A 23,668-nucleotide genomic window follows, 5' to 3' on the forward strand; every position below is an offset into this window, starting at 1 on the left:
TCAGGAAGCCGAGGTTGAGAAGCAAGTTTTAATTTTCAGTCATGTACAGTATATGTAAAAAGTCTCTAAATCCTGCAGTGACTACCAAAGCTTTTCTCGTAGCTACAACAAAACGAAGCAGGGTCGGTCTGAGACGTGTTAGGCCTTAAAACAGCTTTTTACAGCACAAATAACTTAAGCCGTGAAACATTAGTAAGCAGTCATCACATGACACTTTATAACTGTATATTCTTTCGCTTTTATATTTATATATTGTATGTGAATATGTACAAACTGGAATATATATATATATATATATATATATATATATATATATATAAAAAATAACTCCCACAAAAAAATGATGCACGGAAGGCTAAAACATCTCATTTTAAAAGAACCTCCCCTCCGGTGGTAAACATGGCAGTGGGCCAAAATGGAGGAAACATAGAACAGTCTCTGAGCTTCTGCTTCGTCTCCTGTAACTCCAGAGGAAATGTGTAGTGATGTGGTGATTTAGCGAAACCAATTGTTGCTACCGTTTTTGACAATGGTTTGGAAACCCAGACTGACTTTACTTTTGTAATTAAAATGGTCAAAATTGGGCTAAGGAAGCGATGGGAGAGGGGTAAAAAAAACAAAAACATTCTCAGAATGCAAAAGAGACACCACACATAAATGCACGAGCTAGACTGAGGATCAACAAGTGTCTACACTATCCACCCAGTCAGCAGGTGGAACCCAGGAAAAGGCACAACACACGAGGGATTTCAGTCTTTGGGAGTTCTTCTGGTGGGAAAGAAACGGAGCGTCCGACCGCCTCCCTCCGCCAGGAGGCTGCGCTGATCAGCGAAGGATGAACCTCTGCAGACGGCGTCCCTTAGATCCACATCGAGCGGCGCAGTGAGAAAAGGCTCTGATGCGGTCGTCACTGCAGCTGGACTCTGTACGCTCCGATGAGGAGCTTCACCTGAGGAAAGGAGAACAGTTCCCCACATACGGTCAGTCTCCTGTGTCTATAATATCAAGAACTTTCTAACTTTGAGGTTTTCTCCTGGTTTTAAATGTCACACTTATAATACGACGTGGCCCAGAGGCTATTTTCACTTAGTCACTCTTCAAAATGGGTAAGAAAAGAGACCATGCCATTCAAGGAAGGCTACAGCTCATGATCCAATCTTGCCCACATTTATGGTTGGAGCAGTAATTAAAATACGAACGTTGGAGACACTTCCGCATATAGCAGAGCTACCCTTTTTTGTCTAGCAATTTTGCTAACTTCAAAAAACCTTTAGCACGTTTATCTTCCCCTAAATAAATTTTCCCAGATAGATTCTAAAGCAATGATTTACTCGGCTGTCTTGTAAACTTTCAGTTGAATAAAGATTGACATCTGTGTCGAAGTTTTGGTTACCAACGTTTATATTCATGCTCTTATTTTGAAGGGGAGGAAGAACCTGTAGGTAGCAGTTTCCTCACGGTCTCTCACGGTTTCCCCAGTAATAGAGCGAGAGACTGTATGCTGGTTTAAAAACAACATACAGGAGTAAAATAAAAACAAAATTGACAGTAGAGAACAAGATATACTCATAAATACAATACGTAAGGGCGATACAGAACATGTAAAAATAAAATTGGTGCTCAACGGTTGTAGCTTCCCCCAAATAGTGAGTATGCAATAGTGCTTTAGCATTAGCTTCTGCTAAATACTGTATTGGTTTAGCATGTTAACGTTAGATTTGGGTAAATATTGTGTTGGTAATAGCACTTTAGTGTTAGCTTCCACTAAATAATGTTGGTATATCACTTTAGCTTCCACTGAAAATAGTGTTTGTTTAGAGCTTTGGCATTATCTTCTGCTAAATACCATGTTGGCATAGCGTCTTAGCGATAGCTTCCACAAGATACTATATTTGTATAGCGCTTTAGCTTTAGATTGCACTAAATACAGTGTTGACATAGCGATTTAGCAGAACTAGTGTTTATGATTAGTGCCTTAGGGTTAACACCACTAACTTTTTTTAAGTATCAGTGCCAAAACCACTGAATATGAAGCAAAAGGAATTGAGACAAAAAAGGTTGGATAATAAACCAGCTTCTGAAAAATCTGCACAGTTTAAATTTTTAAAGTGTTAGATAATGCATAGCATGATTTTCCCATCAGAAACAAACTTCTAAGCTGAATTTAATTTTCCATCTAAACCTACAACATTAAATTTTTGGTGGTTCTGAGAGGAAACGAACATGGAAACGGGTAGAATAGTCTAATGGCAAACCTCTGCACATTGTTTTTTTTTTTTTAACTCTCTGACTGAACTCCGTTCTCTAATTCTGTCTTTAAAGGACTGACACGTCTTCTGCTGCCTTCGCATCACCAGAGGTTTGAACTAAAGCTGCAGCTCTTAATGCTTGAGCCACAACATGGAGAACAAAAGTCACATGATTCTCGAGGCTCCTCGATAAGACCTTTGGCCGAGGAGAGAGCTGTACGTTGGGGGCAGCCAACTAAAACTAACAGCAAAACTCAAGGCATGAAACCGCTCCAGGTTAAAATACTAAAGGTCCAATTAAAAGATTTCTTCAAAGAAATCAAAAAGTTATTGTGTTCATATACAGACAATCAGATTCTTAAACCAGCCTCTGTTTTTCCAACATCTAATGATGCGTTCAGTTTGCCTCGGAAGTCTGGGTTCAGATCTGGAAATGACGTCATGCCCACAATGTGTGTGTCTGGGTGCAAGTCGGAAAACCAGTGGGATTTTCTAGCTGTTGTGGTAAAGCGCCAGCAAAGCCAGCGGATGCTGAAATCTGAGCTGGAATCCTGACTTTCCCAGTCAGGATTTCAGCTTTAGGGCTTTTGTGACTTTTACAATTGTAAACTTAGAAAAACATCGTCATCTAAAGATTTAGATAAAGCTGATGCGTCTCTCGTGCAGATATCTAAAAATTCTTCAAATAAACTGATGTTTTAAACAACAACAAAATTCCTTGCCGTTAATGCACCCTCCTTTAGCCAGCAGGACAGCACTAGTGTAGCGGCTTCTTCTAGAAGCTTTCCCATAGAACACAGGAAGTAGGGTTCCCACACACATTTAATGGACGAATCTCAAACATTTGCAAACACAACTTCCTAGACTTCTTAGGCCTTTAGGTTCATTTTAAAAATGCAAACTGTAAAGTCCATTATGGACGGGATTCATTCACTTTTCCCACAGTAAAATTAAAACACGCTGCAGGCATTTTCAAGGTTCGTTTTCAAACGTTTCCAGCACCACACTTTGGAGAAAGACAAAAAATGCAAATGAACTCACTATTACATTATTTATTACCGATATTAATAATGTGTTGTGATAGTATTCTACATTCTGCAGCAGGCACAAAGCTAACCGAAACATAAAATGTTATCTTTTCAAATGTCTCATACACACGTCTTATTCATCTGGCTGGTATGAGAAAGTTACAAAAAACAAACAAAAAAAAAACGCAAAAAAAAATTTCTCGCCAAGTTCTCTGGCATTTAGCAAGTAGAAATAATTTTGGTAATTCTAAATAACCTAAAACAAGAGAAATTTAGTCTGATTTAACTTCACACAGTGAGAAAAAAATGTCTTATTATCTTTAAATATCTGGTTTAATTTAGTAAATAAGACCTTCCAAATTTAGACTTTTAAAGAAACGTTAGATTGGACTTTATTACAATACTGCGCAGTTTAGTTTGAATATGCAGCACTTTCAAGGCCTTTATACTGAAATCAAGCATTTTCCAAACCTTGAAAATGCCTCATTGAAATTCAAGCATTTTCAAGGATTTCAAGCACCCGTACAGTTCTGCATCGATTAACGGCGGACATTTCTACAGAGAGAGGGCAATAAGACTTTTAATCTGTAAGATGAGAAATGAAAGAGAGGAAGGAAGAAAAGTCACACGGAGGACGAGACACAGAGAGACTCTATTCTCTTCAGCTCACAAAAATGGACGCAGACTGGATAGTCCACAGAGGACGGTTGGTTTTGTGACTAACTAACCAACCGTCCTCGACCATAAGATGTGGATCATTATCCTGCAGAAAGAACCACCCATGTGCTCCAACAAGGTTCCCATGGTGTCCGGAAAAGAAACATCATTGCAAACTGCCTCCACCAACCATATTACGGTGATTTTACGAATTTTACATTTTTTAACATGACTACTACTTGCATGTCCGATAAATAAAACTGAGCTGATATTAACAACGGATATTTATTTCCGTCTAGATGTTGTTTGTTTCTGAAGAGGGAGGAAGTTGCTCATGTGGTATTTGTTTGGTCATGTGACGGTGATAACTAATATTACTAAATCTCTTGTTACACTATGCAAACATTCAGTCAGCACCGAGGAAGTTTCACTTATCTTTCCAGGCTAAATGCTTGAATTGGCTTCAGAAGCGGGGCTATCTGCTGCCGAAAGGTTAGTAAAATATATATATATATATATATATATATATAATATCAATAAATACCGGTTATTGGCCATAACAGCAACATCAATCCTCCATTTTACTGTATTTTGACGGATTAGATGTGTGGCTCATTCTGCCTCTGATGAATGACATTCACTTGAGTGCACAATAAAGCAGGTACGGCGTTGTAAGAGTTTAGAGGTTTTTACTGGTGTTGCTGTAAATTTGTCACCTTGGCTGTTGGTGCTTCAGCGAGACGGATGAAGAGTTTGTTGATCCCTGGAATCGGGCTGAAGGAGTAAATGAAGTGACTATCCTGAAATGTTGAAGAGACACAAACAGGACAAAAAGAAAGATGATTACTACACAGCATAAAAGCTTATGTAAAGAAGCAATTTCTTAGAAAGATTACATTAGGTATATTTCCATAAACTGACCAAATATGGAAACATATCTGTTCAGAGGGTAACTAGTCTTATGAAATTAGCTTGAATAGATTTAGCTGTGATCCATTCAACAACTTCTCAAAGATGATCAAGAAAGCATTTTTAAATCCTGATGACTATTTTTATCTGATTCTAATTATTTCTACGTAATTATTACAGTTTGCTTGTATAAAAGGTCAAATCTATACAGTGAAAGCTTTTCTTCGAATGAGTTTAATTACACTTTAACTCATTCAAAGTGTAACTTTGAATGTGTTCAAATGCTCAGCTTACTCAGCAGTGTAAGCTGAGCATTTTAAAATAATCACAAACGATGTAAGTTGACTAGTTATGTGTAAGTGGATCATTTTTGTGAATTTATTGAATTGTGTCTTTGTGAGACAAAAAAATAAAAAACATTAGGGGTGCACCAACTACAGTTTTTTGGCCACAGATTTTTTTTTTTTATTCTGATTTACAGTTTTTCTTCATTATTTTATTGAGAAGTTGCTAATTATAGGGACAAAGTTGGCAATAGTGGGGTGACTATTGTTGACAAGGAATTTGCAGATGTGACCTTTGTGGATCGAGATAAAATCATTTCCACATGCAAGAACTGGCCGTTTGCCGATCTTCCAAAATTAAGAAAATCTGGCACCGCTAGTTATCACACAGACCGTAATAGGTTTGTTTTCCAATTCCCCGCTGTTTTCACACTTTTTTAAAAAACAAAATCTGGTTCAATCGGCCTCACAATAAAGGAAACAGCAGAATCTGCACCAACCAGGAAAATAGGCAGCTGGAACTTGTCGTTGAGCACCACAGCATGAACACTGCAGGGCCCGCAGAGCCTGGCTATGATCTCATTCAGGAAGTTGGCGTGAAAGATGAAGAGCAGAATGCCTGAACCTGGAGTAGAACGGAAAAAGAAAAGAAGAAAGATTTCAAGTCTACATCAAAAGCAAAATGACAGCGCCTGAACTCATGTAAACTCGGCAGGAGCTTTGTTTTACAAACAGATTTTGTTATATCAGCCAGAACAGAAACCATAGTAACGCTGGAAATCTAAGGACATCAAGATCTTTGATACACACATATATAATGTGCCATAGAATAATACTCATATAGGTTGAAATGTTTCTTTTAGATGCAAATTTCAGAGAATTTATTTTAAAAAAAAATTTCTTTTAATTTTATTTAGTCTCCCTCAGCGTTGAATTTAAAAAAGTGACCATTATATGGAAGGGGCAGTATTATGTGTTTTCCGGGCATATCATGACATTGTGTAGAACACGATGTAAATATGTAAATGTAAATATGTTACATTCAGTTGTTATAAAAATGCCATATCTATCAAATATGACTTCAAAAGATATTTTACTTCCTGATTTAACACCTTGAAATTGGGCCTCTGTCTCTTTAAACACTCCTGGTCTTTCTGAAACTCCGGCTTCAGGAAGTCATCACAACATGACTCCCCTATTAAGCCTTTAACTTTTTTTTTGCACTGAGAAGTAGCTGCTATAATGAGCTCAGCTCAGTGAACAGTCCCACCATGTGTTTGCTAATTCCTGTTGACTAGTCTGAAGGAGCTTAGTGGGGGAGGAGCTTCATCCTCAAAGGCGGAGCTATGTCCAACTGGGCGTTTTACACAGCAAACATGCATGAAAGAGTCAAGTATGTTTTTGTTGACAGAATAACACTATAACGCGATATAAAGCTAAAAAAGGTTGACTGTACATAACACTGCCCATTTAATAAAACAAATAAAAGAGTTTCACCTTCTGGTTGTGGCTGTGCCTTGTAGAGAAACTCCATAGAAAAGTCGGGTCCCTCACAAAGCCTGTGGCAAGCCAGAGGGAACACCCGCTCTAAAACCACCAGGCGGGACTCAAAGTACGCTCGGATGGTCTCCTCTGCCACACTGGACAGCCTGAAGGACAGAAACATAAACAAAAAGTCGGTTTACTCTACTGTTGAATGGCATGCGACATGTATCAAACAGATTACTCCATCCTATATGCAGGATGACTTTATAGACTCAATAATGTTAACATTTTTCTAAATATTCCTCCAGAATACATTTTTCTTAAAGACTGTAAATGCTAAGCTTTTAATAAAGAAGAGCGATCATGAAACCTGAAAGTAGCACTTACTTGTTGATGTGGTCCTTGACGAGGTCGCACACCATCAGGTTGTTGCTGAAATTGGCAAAATACAAAGCATTGTTCTTGTGCTTTGACAGGATGTTGCAGTCTGCTCCGTACTCCAGCAGGAGGCGCACTATGTCAGCATTCCCTCTTTTGCAGGCCTGAAACAGAAAAAAAATTCAAAAGTGGAGAGAAGAGATTAGGTTCCTCTGATTCATTTGAACAAGAGGTCTGTAGGTCAAATAAATCTAAATAAATTGTGTTATTGCTAACATTAATATTGCCTGAAAATATTACCAAAAAAAGCTATTTTTAAAATTAAAGCTATGAACATTTATTTGAAAGTTATGCCGAATGTAAAAGACATATTAAAACATATATATAACTGCATAACATATATTAAAATATTATATTAATATATAATATACTTTGTAAATAGTGGCCCTAATACCCCACCCCCCAAAAAATAACATTTGTACATTTCACATATTTACAAGAACCTCTGATGTCAAAAAGTCATATCTTTCATAATTAAAAGGCATACATTTTTTATATTTAAGCAAGGATATTCTCTGACAATATAGTCAGAAATTTCAAAGAAGAAAATCTCAGCTGCTTGAGATTATAAAGTCATTTGCTACACAAAATGCCCAAAATGCTCTGAAATTGAAGTAGCAAATGTAGAGGATGTCCATAGCTTAAAGATATATATAAAGAAAAAGAAAAATGAATGCAAGAAATATACCAGCCAACTGCTTACTGAATCCAGGCACTTTTTTGCAATTGTGCCTCTGCACAAAACGACATTGTGACAACTGAGATTTGGAATATTCTGCAGCTGCTTACTTTCATCAGCGCCGTTTCTCCTCCCAGCGTTTGAGCATTGACGTAGGAACCGGCCTCCAGCAGCATAGCAACAGTGGTCAAAAAATTCTGCCAGGAAAGACAGATAAAGTTGTGAGATTTTGTCTGTCCAGGATTCCAAAGATAATTAAATGTTTTTTTTTTTTTGTTGACCCAGCTTGCGTGATGGATACCTTTTCAGCGGCGTGCATCAACGCCGTGGTGCCGTTCTTCTGTCTGGCGTTGACCCTCACTCCCTTCCTTATTAGCAACCTGAGGATGTCATCCTGGCCCCCCGCTGCAGCCAGCATGCACAGGGACATGCCACTCACGTCCTGTGGACAAACAGGAAATGGCAACGGCTTTAAAACACAGAATTAAGTAGGAGTATCTACTGGACCAAAGTAAAATGGAGAAAAATTCTTAAAATCTAAATCTATTTTAAACTACTTTTACACTGCACCAGATACACAAGTACATCAATTTAAATCTAAATATTATGAGAAATAAATATGGAAGCGCCATAAATGCTAAAGTTAATTAAAACACACAACTCCAAATTGCACCAATATCCATTTTCTGACTTTTCAAATTGGTATTTGAGACTATATTAGCACGATTGTGTGTGTGTCCCTCTTATCAAAAAACTTAACTCGTGAACCAACGCAGGTTGGAAAATATATACCACCCAAAAGCAAACGTTAGTGTACAAAATCCCTTCCAAAAATAATTTTTTTCACAATACACATTATCAAGCCCAGAAGTATTTTATTAGAAGTGATAAGTTCCTTACAGTAAAACATTAACTGAAGCTACATACAAGTAAACAGGATGAACAAGCAACAAGTGTTTTTTACAGTAACATTGCATACAAACAAAAACTTCCACAAAGCTATTCACGTAAAAAAAAAAAAGCCTAAAAAAACCCCAGATAATAAATTCTTACCACACCATAAAGCTCCACATCCTACTAACCTTTGCTACTGTATCTGACTTCAAAGCACCCCTTCAGCCAAACTGAAACATCTGACAGCGACTCTAATGACTTTGGTATGAGAACGTGAACACAGGTTCAACTTAGGTTCACTAGCAGCTACTCAGGCTAGAAAAAAAGTCTCTGTAACAGGCGTGTAATGCTTAGTTCTTAGAAGAAAGTTCTCTCTCTTCAACTTAGTGAGAACAAAAATGACCATCAGGATGTTTTTAACTTTGAAAAAAGTATCTATACAACACAATCTAAATAGCATATGCCTTGTTGAATGTACAAAGGAAAATAAATAAAATTTGTATTGAACTTTAACAAAATTCTCCTTCTTTCCTGCTGTCTTTTTTTTTTTTTAGCGCAAGCAATTGGACTCAATACTCAACCATACTGTAACTTCCACATATTAGGAAATTAAACTTTTCAGCCACTTTCTTTCAGGCACATTGATAACATCAATCCAAAAATAGTTAAAATAACACACCATTTCTCAGCAAAACAAACAAACAAGAAAATCTTAATGTCAAGATCAAAATTTGCATAATTGATGTGATCTTGGGTGGATAGAAGGATTAAAACAAAATACACCACAGTAAGGCAGCTGGATCTTAGCAAGTACAGATTAATGGTAAACATCCAGTAACTCAAAGTAGTGTCAATCAAGCACAATAAAATGTTGTAAACAGTCGCTTTTTAGTGTTACAAAATATTTTGTAATACAAATGGGTACAAAAAAAAACTACCGCAACTAATCAATGACATAATCCTCTTTAAAATCCGCTAAAGAACTGTCCATGTCTTAGTGAAAAGTGTACAAGACAAATTCTATGCTGTAGTGTTACAAGAAAGTTGATAAAAACCTACCTACAGTATCGGCTACTGGTTGAAGACATGATATAGTAATGATACACAACAAGGTACACCTCTCACATTAGCTGGGTTGAATGCAAGGATTCTCTAAAAGGTTTTCTGTTAAATAAAATACATAAAATGCTACTAAAAACAGTACAACAGGAAACAAAAAGGACCTACATGCAAGCCAATTCTCAGTCAGAAATCACTCTTCAAATATATTTAAGAGTTGGATCCTTTGGATATTCGGTCACAGGATTTACCGAATAAAGTGAAAAATGTCTCAAGCCACTGGCTTTCCGTGGTTGGTAGAAATCTGCAAATCCTTGTCCAATAAAATTTGCATTCCACACCAATGTATAAATTGATATGCATTACGGATGAGCAACAAAACACTAGTAGTGTCTCATTTGAGCATGTCATATTTAAAAATTTTCTTAAACCGAGTGAGGTTACAGAACAATCATTCTTCCTTTCCCACATCTGGGAATATTCATGCAATAAAGAAGATTCTTTCATTGGATTTTGAAAACATAAGGACCTAAAAATATAAATATAGCCGGTAGAACGTCAGGACTGTCTGAAAATGCAAGAATAAACATAAAACAACAAGTGAGATCACGGCAAACAGGCTTTGTTGACGACACAAATTTAGCTTTTTTTTTTTTTTCTTTCCCCACTCCAATCAGATTGAGGTTAAAGCCACAGACCTCTCATGTTCTCACATTGTTTTTGTGCAAGTCTAGTCAAATTATTTACAGGGAAAGATACACGGGACCATCCCACTCATTGCTCGAAGTCTGAGTCTCTGGTTCGGGTGGTCTATCCTGTTTGGAAGCAACTGCATGACCTCTTCTTTTTAGTGACTGAATAGAGTTATGTACAAAATATTTCACTTCCCTCCATGTTCTGGTGTTCAGTGCCGGTTCGGCAGCTAAACATCTATCGCATTCCTTTTTCCCCGGCACCTTCGCCAACTGACAAAAGTCTCCAAATTGCCGTCTCACTGCTGCCTGTTCCTCCTCGCTCCATAAACGTTTGTTTCTTTTTTGAGGCTTCACGCCCGGAGGGGCTCGTTTTTTCACAGAAGAAACCGGTGCGCTTTCCTGTGCCACCGGCGCACTTTCAGAAAAGGCATGTTCATGGATTGAAGGGACAACCTGCGCAGTTGTGTGGACCCTTGTAGGGCTGGTGTGGTAGGGCGGGGTACTTGAATGGTCAAGAGGAGAGAACGAAGACATGACAGGCCTACTTCTGTCATTTAGCGTGGAGAATGCAGAAATCATTGGTGCACTTAGAGTATTCAACTGTGTATATGTAGGAACCATTGAAGTACATGGGGTATTAAAATGTGTATAGGAAGGAATCAGTGGAGAGTTTGTAGTTTCCAGTGGGGTATACACTGATGACTGCAACATACCTGTAGTATTTTGTCCATAAAAAGACGACATGGACAGGCTATGGTTGTTCTCTGATGCGTATACAGAAGACATTAAGGTATTTGTAGTGTGGTGTGGGGTAAACGTAGGAACCACTTGAGTATCAGTGGCGTTTAGTGGTGTGAAGTTTGAAATCAATGGCTGACTTGTGTGGATCATATTTGTATTTGAAGAACAAAATGGCGTATAACTAGCATTAATCTCCTGGGAGAATGGTGATGATTCCCTTATGTTTGCCGAAGGTGGCATTGTCATACAACAGTTTAAGCTACTTTCTTGCAAGTGATCTGGATTCACGGTTGTCATCGTACAAACACTTATCTCCTCCACATCAGAGTTTACGGTTTGGTCTGGAGTTTTGGAACTCTTTGTATTCAAAACGCCTTTATTCCCATCAGACCTCAGCTGGTTATTTCTCCTACGCATTGTTTGCAATGTGTTGTGGACATAGTTTTTAACGTCCGTCCAAGACCTTCCTCCAAGATCTGGCTCAGCTGCTATGCAGGCATTGCATGCTTTTTTGCCTGGAACTTTCATCCTCGTGATGAATTCATTCAAGTAGCGTTTGACAGCCATCTGTTCCTTCTCACTCCAGGGTCTTCTTTTTAAAAGCTGCTTTGGTCGGGTTCCTAAAAAAATAAGAGTATAAGGAATTATTTTTGTTAAAAAGAGAAAATAAACAAAAATAGAAACCTTACATGTATTCAACTGTTTTACCTTACAAGCCTAATGACAAAAGGTCCCAAATGTGTGCAAACAACTTAAAAGTTCAGCGTTCTCCTTTTTTGAAAACTTTGATCTGAAAGATCCTGTTATTTACCTGACAAACATGAATTGAATATAGGTTGTTCTACTAATATAAGCCATCTCTCTTTTCAGGGTTGAACAAAAAACGTAATGAGCATTCTTCAGGGGGCAACCTTTTGGACCCTAATGCAGAAAAAAGGCATAGCATCTTCCCTCTAAGGTAAGAAGTTGGTGACTGGTGTGAGCGTGTTTTTGAGAGATTGTACTGGGGTAGTTCAACTATTACAAATAGTCTGTTTTTGTAGGAACCCAATATTGTAAACATGAGCCTCTTGTTTTAAATCAAACTTAAATGTTGTCTTAATTTAATATAAACTGAAGAAACTCTTTTTGTCACTATGGCAGAAATTTAGAAATTAAAGCAAAATAGATTAATGTATAACCAAAAAGAAAGAGTGAACAAATCATACGTACCATCTTTTGTAGTGCTCGGCCGACTTGTTGGCATTGTTCTATCCATTTTCAGCAGTTCTCTGCTGATTTCCTCCAGTAGTGTTGCATTTTGAGAAAGGCTGTAACATTCTTGGCTACTCTTTCCCAACATCTTTGCTACTTGGTCCAGTTCCTGTTGACTGAGGCTCATCAGCTGCCAGCAGGTGGAAATTTGCTCTCTTCCAGATGAGGACAGAAGTGCTTCTGAATTTTTAACGCCACACTCAACTGCAGCTCTTCGAAAACAATCCAATCCTCTTATGAAAGAGGGCCCTTCCGACCTTGCAAACAGGTACGGGTTAGTTTTGGAGACGCCTGCTTGCTCTCTGTTCTCAACAAGCAAGTCAATTGATGAAACCATCCTGTCTGTTAACAGAACCAGCATGTTTCGTCCATACTGGCCTTCAAGTTCCAGTCTTGTAAAACTGGAACGAAGTTCCAACTCCAGCTTTGTGCTTTTCCTAACTTGATCCGCAGAGAGAATACATGTGCCTCCACTCATCCTCTGAGAGTAGGTTTTCAGAAGAAGCCTTCCAATATTCCCCACTCTTCCCCTGTTAAAAAGACACAGGTTTGCCAATGTGGCTTCACCTAGCTTCTTCCATGTCGACATGCTGGCGTTGTCTTTTAAGTCCTTCCTTGCTTCTTCCTCTTCTCCTGTAATAAATCTGTGGAGTTTTATCAAATCTTCAGTCACAGTTGACTTGTCGACATCCACTTTTTTGGTTTCTTGCTTTAAAGAACAGGCAAGTGCTTTGCGAGAAAAACAGTAGGCCCATTTCGTGTCAAGTAGTTCGATAAATTTTTTCAATTCACCCTCCGTTTCACTGTCCTCCGTCATGCGACTTTCTCCAAATGCTATCTCTGCTGCGCGCTTTAGAGAGTAGCCAATCTTTGAAACAAGGGAAATCGTTTTAAACTTACTAGATGTTGGGTCGAAGCCACTAATTTTTTTGACCCCCTCAACAGCTAATTCAAACTTAGATGGTAGACATATTTCGTGAAGGTACTTCACAGTCTTGTCCAGCTCACTCACAGCAAGAACAAACCTACCCAACTCTCTCATCTTTTGTGCAATGTAGGCAAACTGAGACTTATCATGATCATACTTGACAGACAAGGTATTGCCATATTTACAAATAAGTGGGTCCAACTGGATATGTCTTGAAATGTCATCTTGATGCATGATTTGAATGATTTCTTTGCAGCTTCCAGTTAAGAACTCCGACATTGGAAGTAGATCGGAGACAGAATTGAAACTGTTGGATCGGTTTGTCTTTTCGGAAGATTTCTGCTCTCCCTTTCTAATCTTACATGTTCGCTCATGGCTCCATAAATCAGCTTTGCGATAAAATGCAAGACAGTGCTGGCAGGGCAAGAAGTCACGCACAGATACGGCTGGTTTCTTCAGCTGCTTCTTAGTCACAATTTCTCCCTCACCACTGTTAGAAACGTCACAATTCTCGTAAATTCCTTTATGGCGAATCTGGTCCAGCATGGTCTGTCTTACTTTGGAACCTTTGGGAAAGTGCATGGCATGGGCAACATCTGGTTCTTCTGCATGCTTACTTTCCAAGTGCTTTGTGATTTGAGTAAAATAACTTTCGCAAAACACGCACAAGTGTTTCTTGTAAGTTTCCTTTTTTTCTTTAACCACAACGATGGGTTTTGTTTCAACCACTTGCTTGTGGGTCCTTAGACTTGATCGCGTCGGTATCATGCTCTCGGCTGTTTTTCTCCTTCGAAGCCATCGTGTTTTAACCGTCTCTTCTCCGTCAGACTTTGTAAGTGCTTGATCCAAACCATCAACATTTTCCAACATTGCACCGTCCGTGTGCTCATCTGAGTCTTTCCCTTCTTCGGCAGCTTTAATTTTACTTGCTTTGTGCTTTTGTCGAGTTCCGTCGTCTACCTGCTTTAACCTCTTGTCTGCATTTTTGGTTAAATCTAAATTAATAGTGTTCAGAGTCATTTGGGTTGATAATGCACTGTTTGTGTCATCTGAGATCTTCTGTTCCTCTCCTTGACTTTTCTGTGTGATTGAAGTTTTACGTAATGTATTCTTGGATTTAGTTTTATTGCTTCCACCCCGTAGTTTACGTTTATGTTTCTTCGCTGTTAATTTCTCAGCGTTTGTGCTAGTTTGGAAGCTTGAAATTCTACTGTCACTCTGCGGACCATCCATATCTTGTGGGATATTCTCCTTTGCTGCTGCCTCTTTATTTCTTTTAGCTTCAATCAAGTTCCTCTCTCCTTCATATGATCTCTTCTCATCAATAGTACTTGCCTGCAAAAAAAGAGTAAATGTAAGACTTCTTGCCAAATCAGACCCCACAAATATTTGAATTGAATGGAAAATATATGTTTTAGATGTAACTAATTAAGGGAAAGGAGTAGAGGCTGAGGGGTTTTCTGAATTTTGGCAAATATGATGGTGACTTTGTTAGTTCTGATATTAATTTTGCAATTCTGCTACCCATCTTTCGATGTTCCTTTTTCTTTTAACACTTGCACCTTGGCAATGCCCCATTAGGACTCGGGCTCATTCAAACAGAGCTCAAAGTGATCGCTTTTTAACCCAACATCTGCACCAGCAACCCAAATCTTTAGTACAAAAACCACATGTGACCCATTTAAGAACATTTAATGGCTTTATTGGATCAAGCAGAGCTTTAACATAAATGTCTAGGCAAGTCAGGATGGGGGTGTCAGATGAAATGCTTCATGAAGTGAACAAAAATGTGCACTCATGCTAAATCCGCATGCATGGTTTATGACTAAAAAAAAACTATTTAACTTTGAATACCAGTGTTACAGAATAAACTGGCAATTTAACAAAGTGTGTCACTGATGTGGCCATAGCAGCTAACAGTGCATGAACTGGCTCTTCAGGGTTACAAAACAATAGGCACACTTTAGGAGTGTCCTGCCAGTCAGTTACGCTCATATTTTAGCTAAGTTTTTCTTAACTTTTTAAAATAGTCTTACTCAAATAAAATACAAATAAAAAAAAAAGTTAATGAAGACAATATGACATGTTTTGAAATCATATTTACAGTATGTACCTGCTTGGAAATGGATCTTCCTGTCCAGGTACTTTGTGTGTTGTCTTCCAGTTGCTTGTTCACTGCAAAGAAAGGCAACACTCGTCTCAAATTTATACCTCTTCCATACATGTTATAGCTCTACAGCCATGATATGATTAACATAAGACTAAATGAGTCACAGAACAAACATTTTTAATATATTGCAATAAAAAAAACCCATGCTGAATAATTTTAATTAAATATTTATGCAAGTAGAAAACCTTCACAGTCTCCTTAAAACAGCTTTATAAAACAACTTGAGAACTGAGAAATGTAATAATATAAAATTTTTTGTATTACACTCAACTGTGTAAGCTAGCAATAAAAACAGGCTGCTAGATTAGAAATATAAACTTCTTAAATACTAAGCCAATTCAGGTTTAAATTATATGTTCTTTAAATAAAAACATAAAATGTTGGTTGATTGTGCTAAAGAACATGCAATCCAATATTGCAATCAAGTAAAGTAATTACATTTTACAATATGGACAATCTTACAACCTTACCGGAGAATAAATACAAGTTAGAAGATATAAAATACTGTCCTACCTGATTCTGTAGCGGAGGCAAAGTTGCTTTGAAGATGACGCAAATATCTTGACAGGATGTTTCTTTTTTTAGGAGGTATGAAGAAATCAAGTCTGGTTGTTGATCTTCAGATGCAGTTTGAAAAACCTACTCTCTCCTATCAACTACAGGTCATATTGGTGCTAGCTACCATGTTCCTTAGAATATAATGAGGAGCAAACACCCATGTGGCAGAAAGTGACCAGAGTAAACAGATTCTCCCTATATAGAACTCAAATTCATAACATAAAAGTAAAAATCCCTAATTTAAGGAGTCTATAAAAAGTACTCACTCCACTGGATATTTTATCCTTTTTATTGATTTTACTAATCAGTCATCCACAAAATGTTGCTTTTTTGACAAATCTGTTTTTACAAAAAAAAAGAGATAAAACTTGTCAAAGTGAAAACTGTCCAAAGATACATATACTAAACATTGAATTGAAGAGTGAATATTTATGCAACCACTTATTTTACGTGAAATGTTTGTATTTAATTGTCAGTATGTTGTAGAAATTCGTTTTCAATTTGACAAGAGGATTGGTTTTGTAATTTTTCCAAAAAAGCCAAACTTTGTTGATCATGATTGATTTTTTTTAAAGCAATAAAAGTTTGAAACATCCAAGGAGGTGAATACTTTTTATAAATACTCTATGAAAAATACTTTGCTCACACAGAATTGGTCCAACATTTTAACAAACCACTTAACTATTACTAGCCCTGTCATTGGCACACTGTTTGGGGTAATATTTCCTCTGAATATTTTTAATGCTTGTTAAGTCATTTACAGAATGCATAAGTGTTTATCTTTAACAGTGTACGAAACATGATTTTAATTCTCACACATTCAAACAGGGCAACCAAGGTGCAAGCTGGTAAATGTGATTGTGATTTGAAATTTGGGAACCACAAAATGAACAAATCTAAATACAGAATTAAGTTGAGCATGAAAATAATATGTATACAAGCATCAAATGAATACCTCTTGTTCCAGATTGTAGTCCTCTTTGGAATTTAGTGCTAATTTAACAGCCATGTAATCTCCGCTTTTCACAGCGTCTCGCAGTTCACCTGTCAGACACGAGGCAGAGAAGAACAGTGTTTATCCTGTTCCCATTGTTGGTGTGTTACTGAAAGTCCGAAAACAGATGGATGCTTGTGTGTGTGGTATGAAAAAAATGTAAAACATTTACAGTAGTTTTGAAAAGTATGGTAGGAACACGCAACCTCGACTGTTAGTAGTGATTTCTAGTGAGGTAAAAAAAATAAAAATCAGACCTACACCTCCATCCTTCACTACTACATATAAAGAAAATCTGATGATTAAGTATAATCTCAGGTTAACTGGAGGCCAAAATCACAATAATCTTATACTTCTATCAAAACTTCTTTCTTAAGAGACTTAAACTGATTTATTCAGTCAACAGAACAGATGTGCTGTTTAGTGTGTAAAGGAAAACACTCACTGGGTGATAATGGTGGACCTGACAGGATCTCATCCTCTCCATTCAAATGCTTCTGAAAGTTATCCAGTGTCATCCAGTCCAGGTTGAGATCCATTCCCAGGCTCAAAGTGGCTTGAGCCCTCTCTGTACAACACAGAACAGAAAGACCATTAGCATCATAGCAGCTTAAACTGTTAAATGTGAGATCAGAGCCCAAAGAAGCCAGCCTTACCAGATTTATCGTTGCCCTCTGGTGGTTCCTGGTTCTCATCGCATGAAATGAAGAGTCTGGGCTCGCTGTCGTCTCTCCTCTTCCTCCTGTCGTCGGCTGAACTCCTCCTCTCCCAGGATGGACGCTGGGCCTCGTCTGCCCTCTCCTTTCGCTCTCTGGAGTCGTCTGCTGACCGCGGTTTCCCCGTGGATTCCTCTTCCCTTTCGTCGCTGTCCAGGCTGAAGCCGTGACTCTGGCTGGCTCTGGGGACTGCAGGTGGTGAAGACAGAACATCACAGGTTGGAGATAAGAAATGAGTTACCTTTTAAGGTAAAGGTATCGGCTGTTTTTTGTTTCCGCAAACATTTCCATGTGTGTTTGGGATTGTAATCCTGTTGGGTTCTCAGTATCTTACTGTTGATTTTAGGCGAATCCATCCCGTTTCTTCCCTTATTCAACCCATTTGTGCAATGCACCAGTGACGGAGGCATTTGAACCTCTGCGGGTTATGTTCAGTACGGACCTGGTATTTACAGGTGTTTATTGTAGGTGGAGAAGCCTCAAAATCACAATTCAAATCTGGCCTTAAAACCCAAAATGAGTGGTTGGATTCCAGTTGTGCAAGAAAAAAACCCAACTAAATAAATCACATTCTTTAGAGCTGAAGCGATTAATTGGATCAATCGATTATTGAAATAATTGTCAACCAATTTAGTGGACGATTAAATTAGTTGACGATTAATAGATTTAGCAATTGAGTCATTGTTAGCGCACAGAAACCCCATTCCCCCCCAAAAATGCCACTTGCTGAAAATAAATCATATTCAGAGGACTAATTAAACCAAAAATGTATTATAAATATAAGTAGCAATTAAGTTAAAAACACTTACGTCTGTCAATAAATATTAAATGGCAGTTCTTGCCCCTATAAATTAAAAAAAAAAGCTGTTACAGCATTTTAGACAATAAAATGGTTTTTTTTTGTCTTTTAAAAAAAATGTTATTAGTTTATGTACATCTTTTAATATATTTCTAATATTCTAGATTTGTAAAATGTTTTATCCGATTGACTGATTAATTGTGATAATAATTGAATGAAAGTGTTTTCCCCCTCCCTCTTTGCTCATTAAATATTACAAAATGAAAAGCTAACACAATTACCAGTACAGAAACATGTCAACCAAAAGTCTGCAGCTTCACTGTTTGTTTGTCTTTTGTTTAGTAATTTAAAAAGAAAAATACAGATACACGTTAGGGAAAATGAAGAAGTGTGAAAAATCCTCCGACTCCAGTTCAGTTTTTGTTTTAAGATTTTACCTCCATTAAGGAACATTTTTGACGTGTGCATTAAGATCTTTTAGAGGAAAAAAAAATCTGATTCAGCAGATCACACTACAAAGAAAGAATCCCACAGATCTTTGTCGGTCATGGAAAAGCCTGATCAGTGCCAGTTCTGGTCCGGTAATAAAAATAAACTGTTGGGTAGAAAAGCTAAAAGAAACTTTTTATGCTAAGCCTCTAACTCTAACTTTCTGTACAAGCCTCTAAAGTTTGATCATTCTTACTTCCAACTTTTCAAAGCATTGCACTGGTCATGCCCAACGTTTTACAAGAGGTTTTTGATGTATGTGTGAAGCAGCTTTACCGTCTGACGGCTTCGTCCGCTCAGTCCTCTCCAGCTCTGCTTTCTGAGACGGAGACTCTTTGGTCAGCTTGGGGATCTTCTCGATCTTTCCTATCAACTTATATCGACAGACAAAGAAAAACGCAATAAATGAGTCTCTGACGAGTGTCAGAACATTTGTAATTTGATCACAACTTCTTGTCTGAACATGAAGGACGGTCGAGGTCTGTACCTTTGTGGGTTTGCTGCTGCTTTTCTCTGTGACTGGCGGCGGCCTGCGGGGGGCCCGGTCCTTGGCCTCGCAGTTCAACAAGAACTTTTCGAAGAGATTCGTGGAGCCGCTGGCGTCTTTCTGTGCCTCCTCTTTAGTCACTTCATCCTCTTTGACCTTACTGGTAGCCACGGTGGTGGAGGAGGAAGAGGATGAAGAAGAGGATGTAGAGGAAGAAGGGGCTTTCTGCGGTGCGGCGGGCGTGCCATCACTTCCTTTGCTCTTGGCCTTTTTGTGCAGGCTGGAGTTGTCGCTGGAGTCTGACTGGAGAGCACCGTCCTCCTTGCTTTTCGAACTCTGACTCTTGGGTTTTTGGAGGTTGCCGTCTGGTTTCTTGTTCTTTTTCTCGCTAATGAGGTCCTTGATGCCCTGCAGCTTCACCTCCCACTTGCCCTTCTTTTGCTTGATCTTATCTTCCAAATTGAGCTTCTCCGCCGGCTTGGCGACGGCCTCCGCCGAGCCCGAGTCCTCCATCTGCGACTCGGACGGCCCGTCGCTCAGATCCTCCTCCACCAGGGCGGCGGCCTCGTCGTCAGAGCTCTCCACTTTCCACTCTTTTTTCACCTTCTTCTTCTTTCCCTCCCCCGTCTTGGTTTTCTTATGCTTCCCTCCGTCCTTTCCCTTCTCCTTCTTTTGCTTTTTGGAAGACAGCGCTCCATCCTCCTCCTCGTCAGAGTCGGCGTAGCGCTTTTTGGGTTCGACCTTCGCCTCCTTTGGGGGAAAGGGCGGGCTCGGGGGAGTCTCTTCCTCTTCGTCGTCCGTTTCCGGCGCAGGGAGCGGCTTCGGCTCGTCTCTGCGTTTGTCCTTCTTTTTCTTCTTCTTCGGAGGGGGATCCTCCTCTTCTTCCTCCCGGATCTTTTTCTTCTTCTTCTTCTTTTTGACGGGGGCCTCCGTCGGGCGATCTTTGTCACTGTCGCTCTCCGAGTCGGCGTCGAACACGTCGCTCTTTACAGGCAAAAGTTTTTGCTGAACACAAAAGGACATCATCAATTTCTTTTATCCTTTTTTTAAAATGTATATTAACCTGCCATCTTAGAGTCTTACCACAGGTTTCTTGGACTCTGCCTCTTTCTTGGCCTTCAGCTCGGCCTGGTGCCTCTTAAACGCCAGCAGGACTTCATGGCAGTCCTCTAAATGGGCTTCGGGTTCCCAGGTGTCGTCGTCAGAGCAGTAATTCTTCCAGCGAACCCTGTAAAGCACTTCGCCCTGACAACAAGCAGAGGAGCCTTTAGATAAAATATCACTCTTCATATCAGCAGGGTGCTGAGCTTTAGCATCCCTGCCAGTATGAACTATACTAGATAGGAGCACAAAGAACTGGGGAAAGGCCATCTAAGTGCTTAAATATAATAATCGGCAGGAAGTTTTACATATGCTGCCTGAAAATTTACAGTCTACCATCCCAACGCTCCTTTGCAGTTGGAATGCTGCACACGTTGGTACTACTATGAAAACTGTGATCCGACACATTGATTTATTTTTGATCAAAACATTGTTTTTGAGCTTAGACAGTGCGAGGCTGATGGTACGCAAGGACTGAAAATCAATTTCACTTCAGTCAACTGGGCAAATTTGCATGAATGAATAAAAATTTTGATAGAAAAAAATTGTTCTCAGACATCAATGCAAAGTCGAGTGTTTTTCATATAGTGAAATTGTGATACGCGTTTTGGGCAACGCTGCATCAATTTCACTTGGTTGTACTTTAGATTTTGACACAAATTTGCCATGTTTTTTGTCTACTTGTATTGTAAAAAAAAAAAATGCTACATGTAAAGCATGGATACAGCAACCCATTAATTAGTTTCCATTGATTGGCTTTGACCAAAAATAGGCTGATCAAATATTGGGGGAAAAAAATCCCCATTTAGTGAAACGCATCAAAATTTAGAACTCCCCTCCTTTTCATTACATAAATGCATCAATCGACAGCGTGCACTTTGCACCCTGAATTCATAAAAAAATGTATTAATTAAATGTAGGACATATACACATTAATGCATCTTCTCTTTGGGCTTTTCCTTCAGAGGTTGCCATGGCGATGTACTACATAAATTGGGATACTCTTGTAATTCCTAGATTTTCTTTTGGATGGAGACCTGCTACCTGTTGTACATTTTTTCCCTCAATTTAATAGGCTTTAGACAAAAATAACGACATAAAAAAAAAACACAAAACATTGGTCAACAATCGGAATCAGCAGTTCAGACCTCAAGTGATAAGATATAGTGCAGTTCTATTTAAAATGATCATGTTTTAATCAGTTTATAACTACTACTATTCCATTTCAACTAAATTATCTAAAGAAAAATTGATGTAAATGTTTTTTTCTTAACTGTGGAATTATTTTGTCATAAAGCCAGACTTTGCAAAGACCGATTTGAGTTGAATGATTACTTTGAATATGCTTTTTTGGGTATAAATTTCACTCTGGGTTATGACCCATTAGGTGGCTGTTTTGTTTGGCAATGTAGCCTGACAAAACCTCCGAGGAAGCATCATTCACAATTTACTGTACAACCACACGCACTTAACCATTTGACCAGTTTAGCTACTGAAACAGTAAATGTGACAAATGCACATTTGGAAAAGATTCGTTTTCTAAAATATCAAACAAAAAACTAGTTTTCAACGAAATTGTTGCAAAAGCATCAACTGTATTTCGTCGCTACTCGCAGCAATCCTGTTTATTGAGTAAATCTGCATTACAAGGTTTATACCGAGCTCAGTTTAGTCAAAGACTAGTTTAAGCAAGAGTTTCTGCTAAAACGTTAACATGCTAGCTGGCTTTAGTGCACTCGCATGGACAGACTTCAGTAACCATTAAGATTTGCAGAGAACCAGTTACACCCGTGCATTTTCTGCACGGTGATTGGGTCCTTTTTTAAGGATTTTGAGTTGCGGCTGTGCAGCAACAGCCATGATGAAAACATTTGCCTGTCCTTGGCCTCAGCAGGGGGAGAAGGAAGCGGACATCATGGGAGAAGTTGTGCAGGGAATCGGTGCGACGTACTGGAGCAGCAGCGAGTCGCAGTAGAAATGCGCTACTAGCATGCGTTTAAGTGACTTGGACACTATTAATTGCATCGGAAATTACGTTTAGTGCATTTTGGCAAAGGGGTTTATTCTCACGAGGGCATTGCGTCGTCAAAGAGGGAAAGAAAAAAAAAAAATACCAGCCATGTTTGCCCGCTAGCCGGGAAGCTAGTTAGCCGTTAGCTTTACCTCTTCCACCCGCATGTCAATAATCCTTTCCACTTCGTATACGTCTTCTTCTTCGTCTTGTTCGCTTTCAGCCGGTTCTACCTTCTCGGCCTCAGCCGCCATGACTGCTGGGTTGAATGCTTTTTATAACGAACAGCGCTGTTTCAGACCGGTGGTTCAGGCCGCCGTGCGGACAGAGGCAGGACGGTGGCGCACCTTCGCGGCACTGTCCGCTCCGGTTGTGCTGCTCAGCTTGGACTGAGCGCAGACAATCAACCGCCTCCTGCTCACAGTGAGGCGTTCAAGTCACCCCACCTCCTGTAGGAAAGACTGGATACTGTATGTAGCTACTAGGAGAAAGTTCCTAGTAGCGGGTAATATCTTAGCGATTTTTCCTTATTATTTTAACAGAAACGGAGAAAACACTGTTGGTTTTTTTTGTATCAAACATGCTTAGATATTACATTAAAAACGTAATGTAAGTTATACCTGCCATAGTGACCTACTCGTTGTCTCAACGTTTCAGATTTTTCAGCAAATTTGTAACATTTAGTACCAGGTGAAGCTCATAAGTTATTATAATTGTACAATACTTTCTACAGTTGTAAAGGCCAACTGAATGTTACGTTGTTTCTTGTAACCGCCGTTAAAAGTTCGGTGCTTTTATTTTGGTATAACGTAAATAATATAATGTATCTATAGTAACAGAACCACAGAGCTACCGGAGAAGATAAACAAGGATGGCTGTAATAAATCATCCTTTTACCATCAGTTCCGGCCTTCTCGAAGTTGACAGTATTATACATTGCCCTGTATTTCAAAGTATTGTGAAAGAAAACGTGATTATTAAGTTTATACAGCAAGCTTTTAGTTTACATAATTTGTTGTGGTTCTTGGCTTGAAAAAGAGTGA

General features: G+C 38.8%; 1 protein-coding gene across 3 annotated transcripts; it reads right to left on the bottom strand.

Moving 5' to 3' along the window:
* Positions 1–14: 14 nt before the first annotated feature.
* Positions 15–23,100, bottom strand: mphosph8 (M-phase phosphoprotein 8). Of its 3 annotated transcripts, XM_032567038.1 has the most exons (14): positions 22,778–23,041; positions 20,597–20,758; positions 19,514–20,518; positions 19,303–19,399; positions 17,679–17,927; positions 17,468–17,590; positions 16,984–17,072; positions 8,031–8,171; positions 7,840–7,926; positions 7,000–7,154; positions 6,625–6,776; positions 5,628–5,752; positions 4,651–4,734; positions 15–949 (listed from the first exon to the last, which is right to left on the bottom strand). In XM_032567038.1, the coding sequence occupies exons 1-14, from the start codon at positions 22,877–22,879 to the stop codon at positions 908–910; spliced, it is 2,613 nt and encodes an 870-aa protein (XP_032422929.1). In that variant the 5' UTR covers positions 22,880–23,041; the 3' UTR covers positions 15–907. The 3 variants fall into 3 exon arrangements, with proteins under 3 accessions (XP_032422929.1, XP_032422927.1, XP_032422928.1); XM_032567036.1 differs by lacking the exons at positions 15–949; positions 4,651–4,734; positions 5,628–5,752; ... (2 more) ...; positions 7,840–7,926; positions 8,031–8,171 and adding exons at positions 8,588–11,738; positions 12,331–14,635 and having other exon boundaries at positions 22,778–23,100; XM_032567037.1 differs by lacking the exons at positions 15–949; positions 4,651–4,734; positions 5,628–5,752; ... (9 more) ...; positions 20,597–20,758; positions 22,778–23,041 and adding exons at positions 8,588–11,738; positions 12,331–14,635; positions 15,414–15,599.
* Between the last annotated feature and the right edge of the window lie 568 nt (positions 23,101–23,668).

The sequence above is a fragment of the Xiphophorus hellerii genome, chromosome 7 (genome assembly GCF_003331165.1).
Source record: "Xiphophorus hellerii strain 12219 chromosome 7, Xiphophorus_hellerii-4.1, whole genome shotgun sequence".
In the NCBI taxonomy this organism is placed as follows: Eukaryota; Metazoa; Chordata; class Actinopteri; order Cyprinodontiformes; family Poeciliidae; genus Xiphophorus; species Xiphophorus hellerii.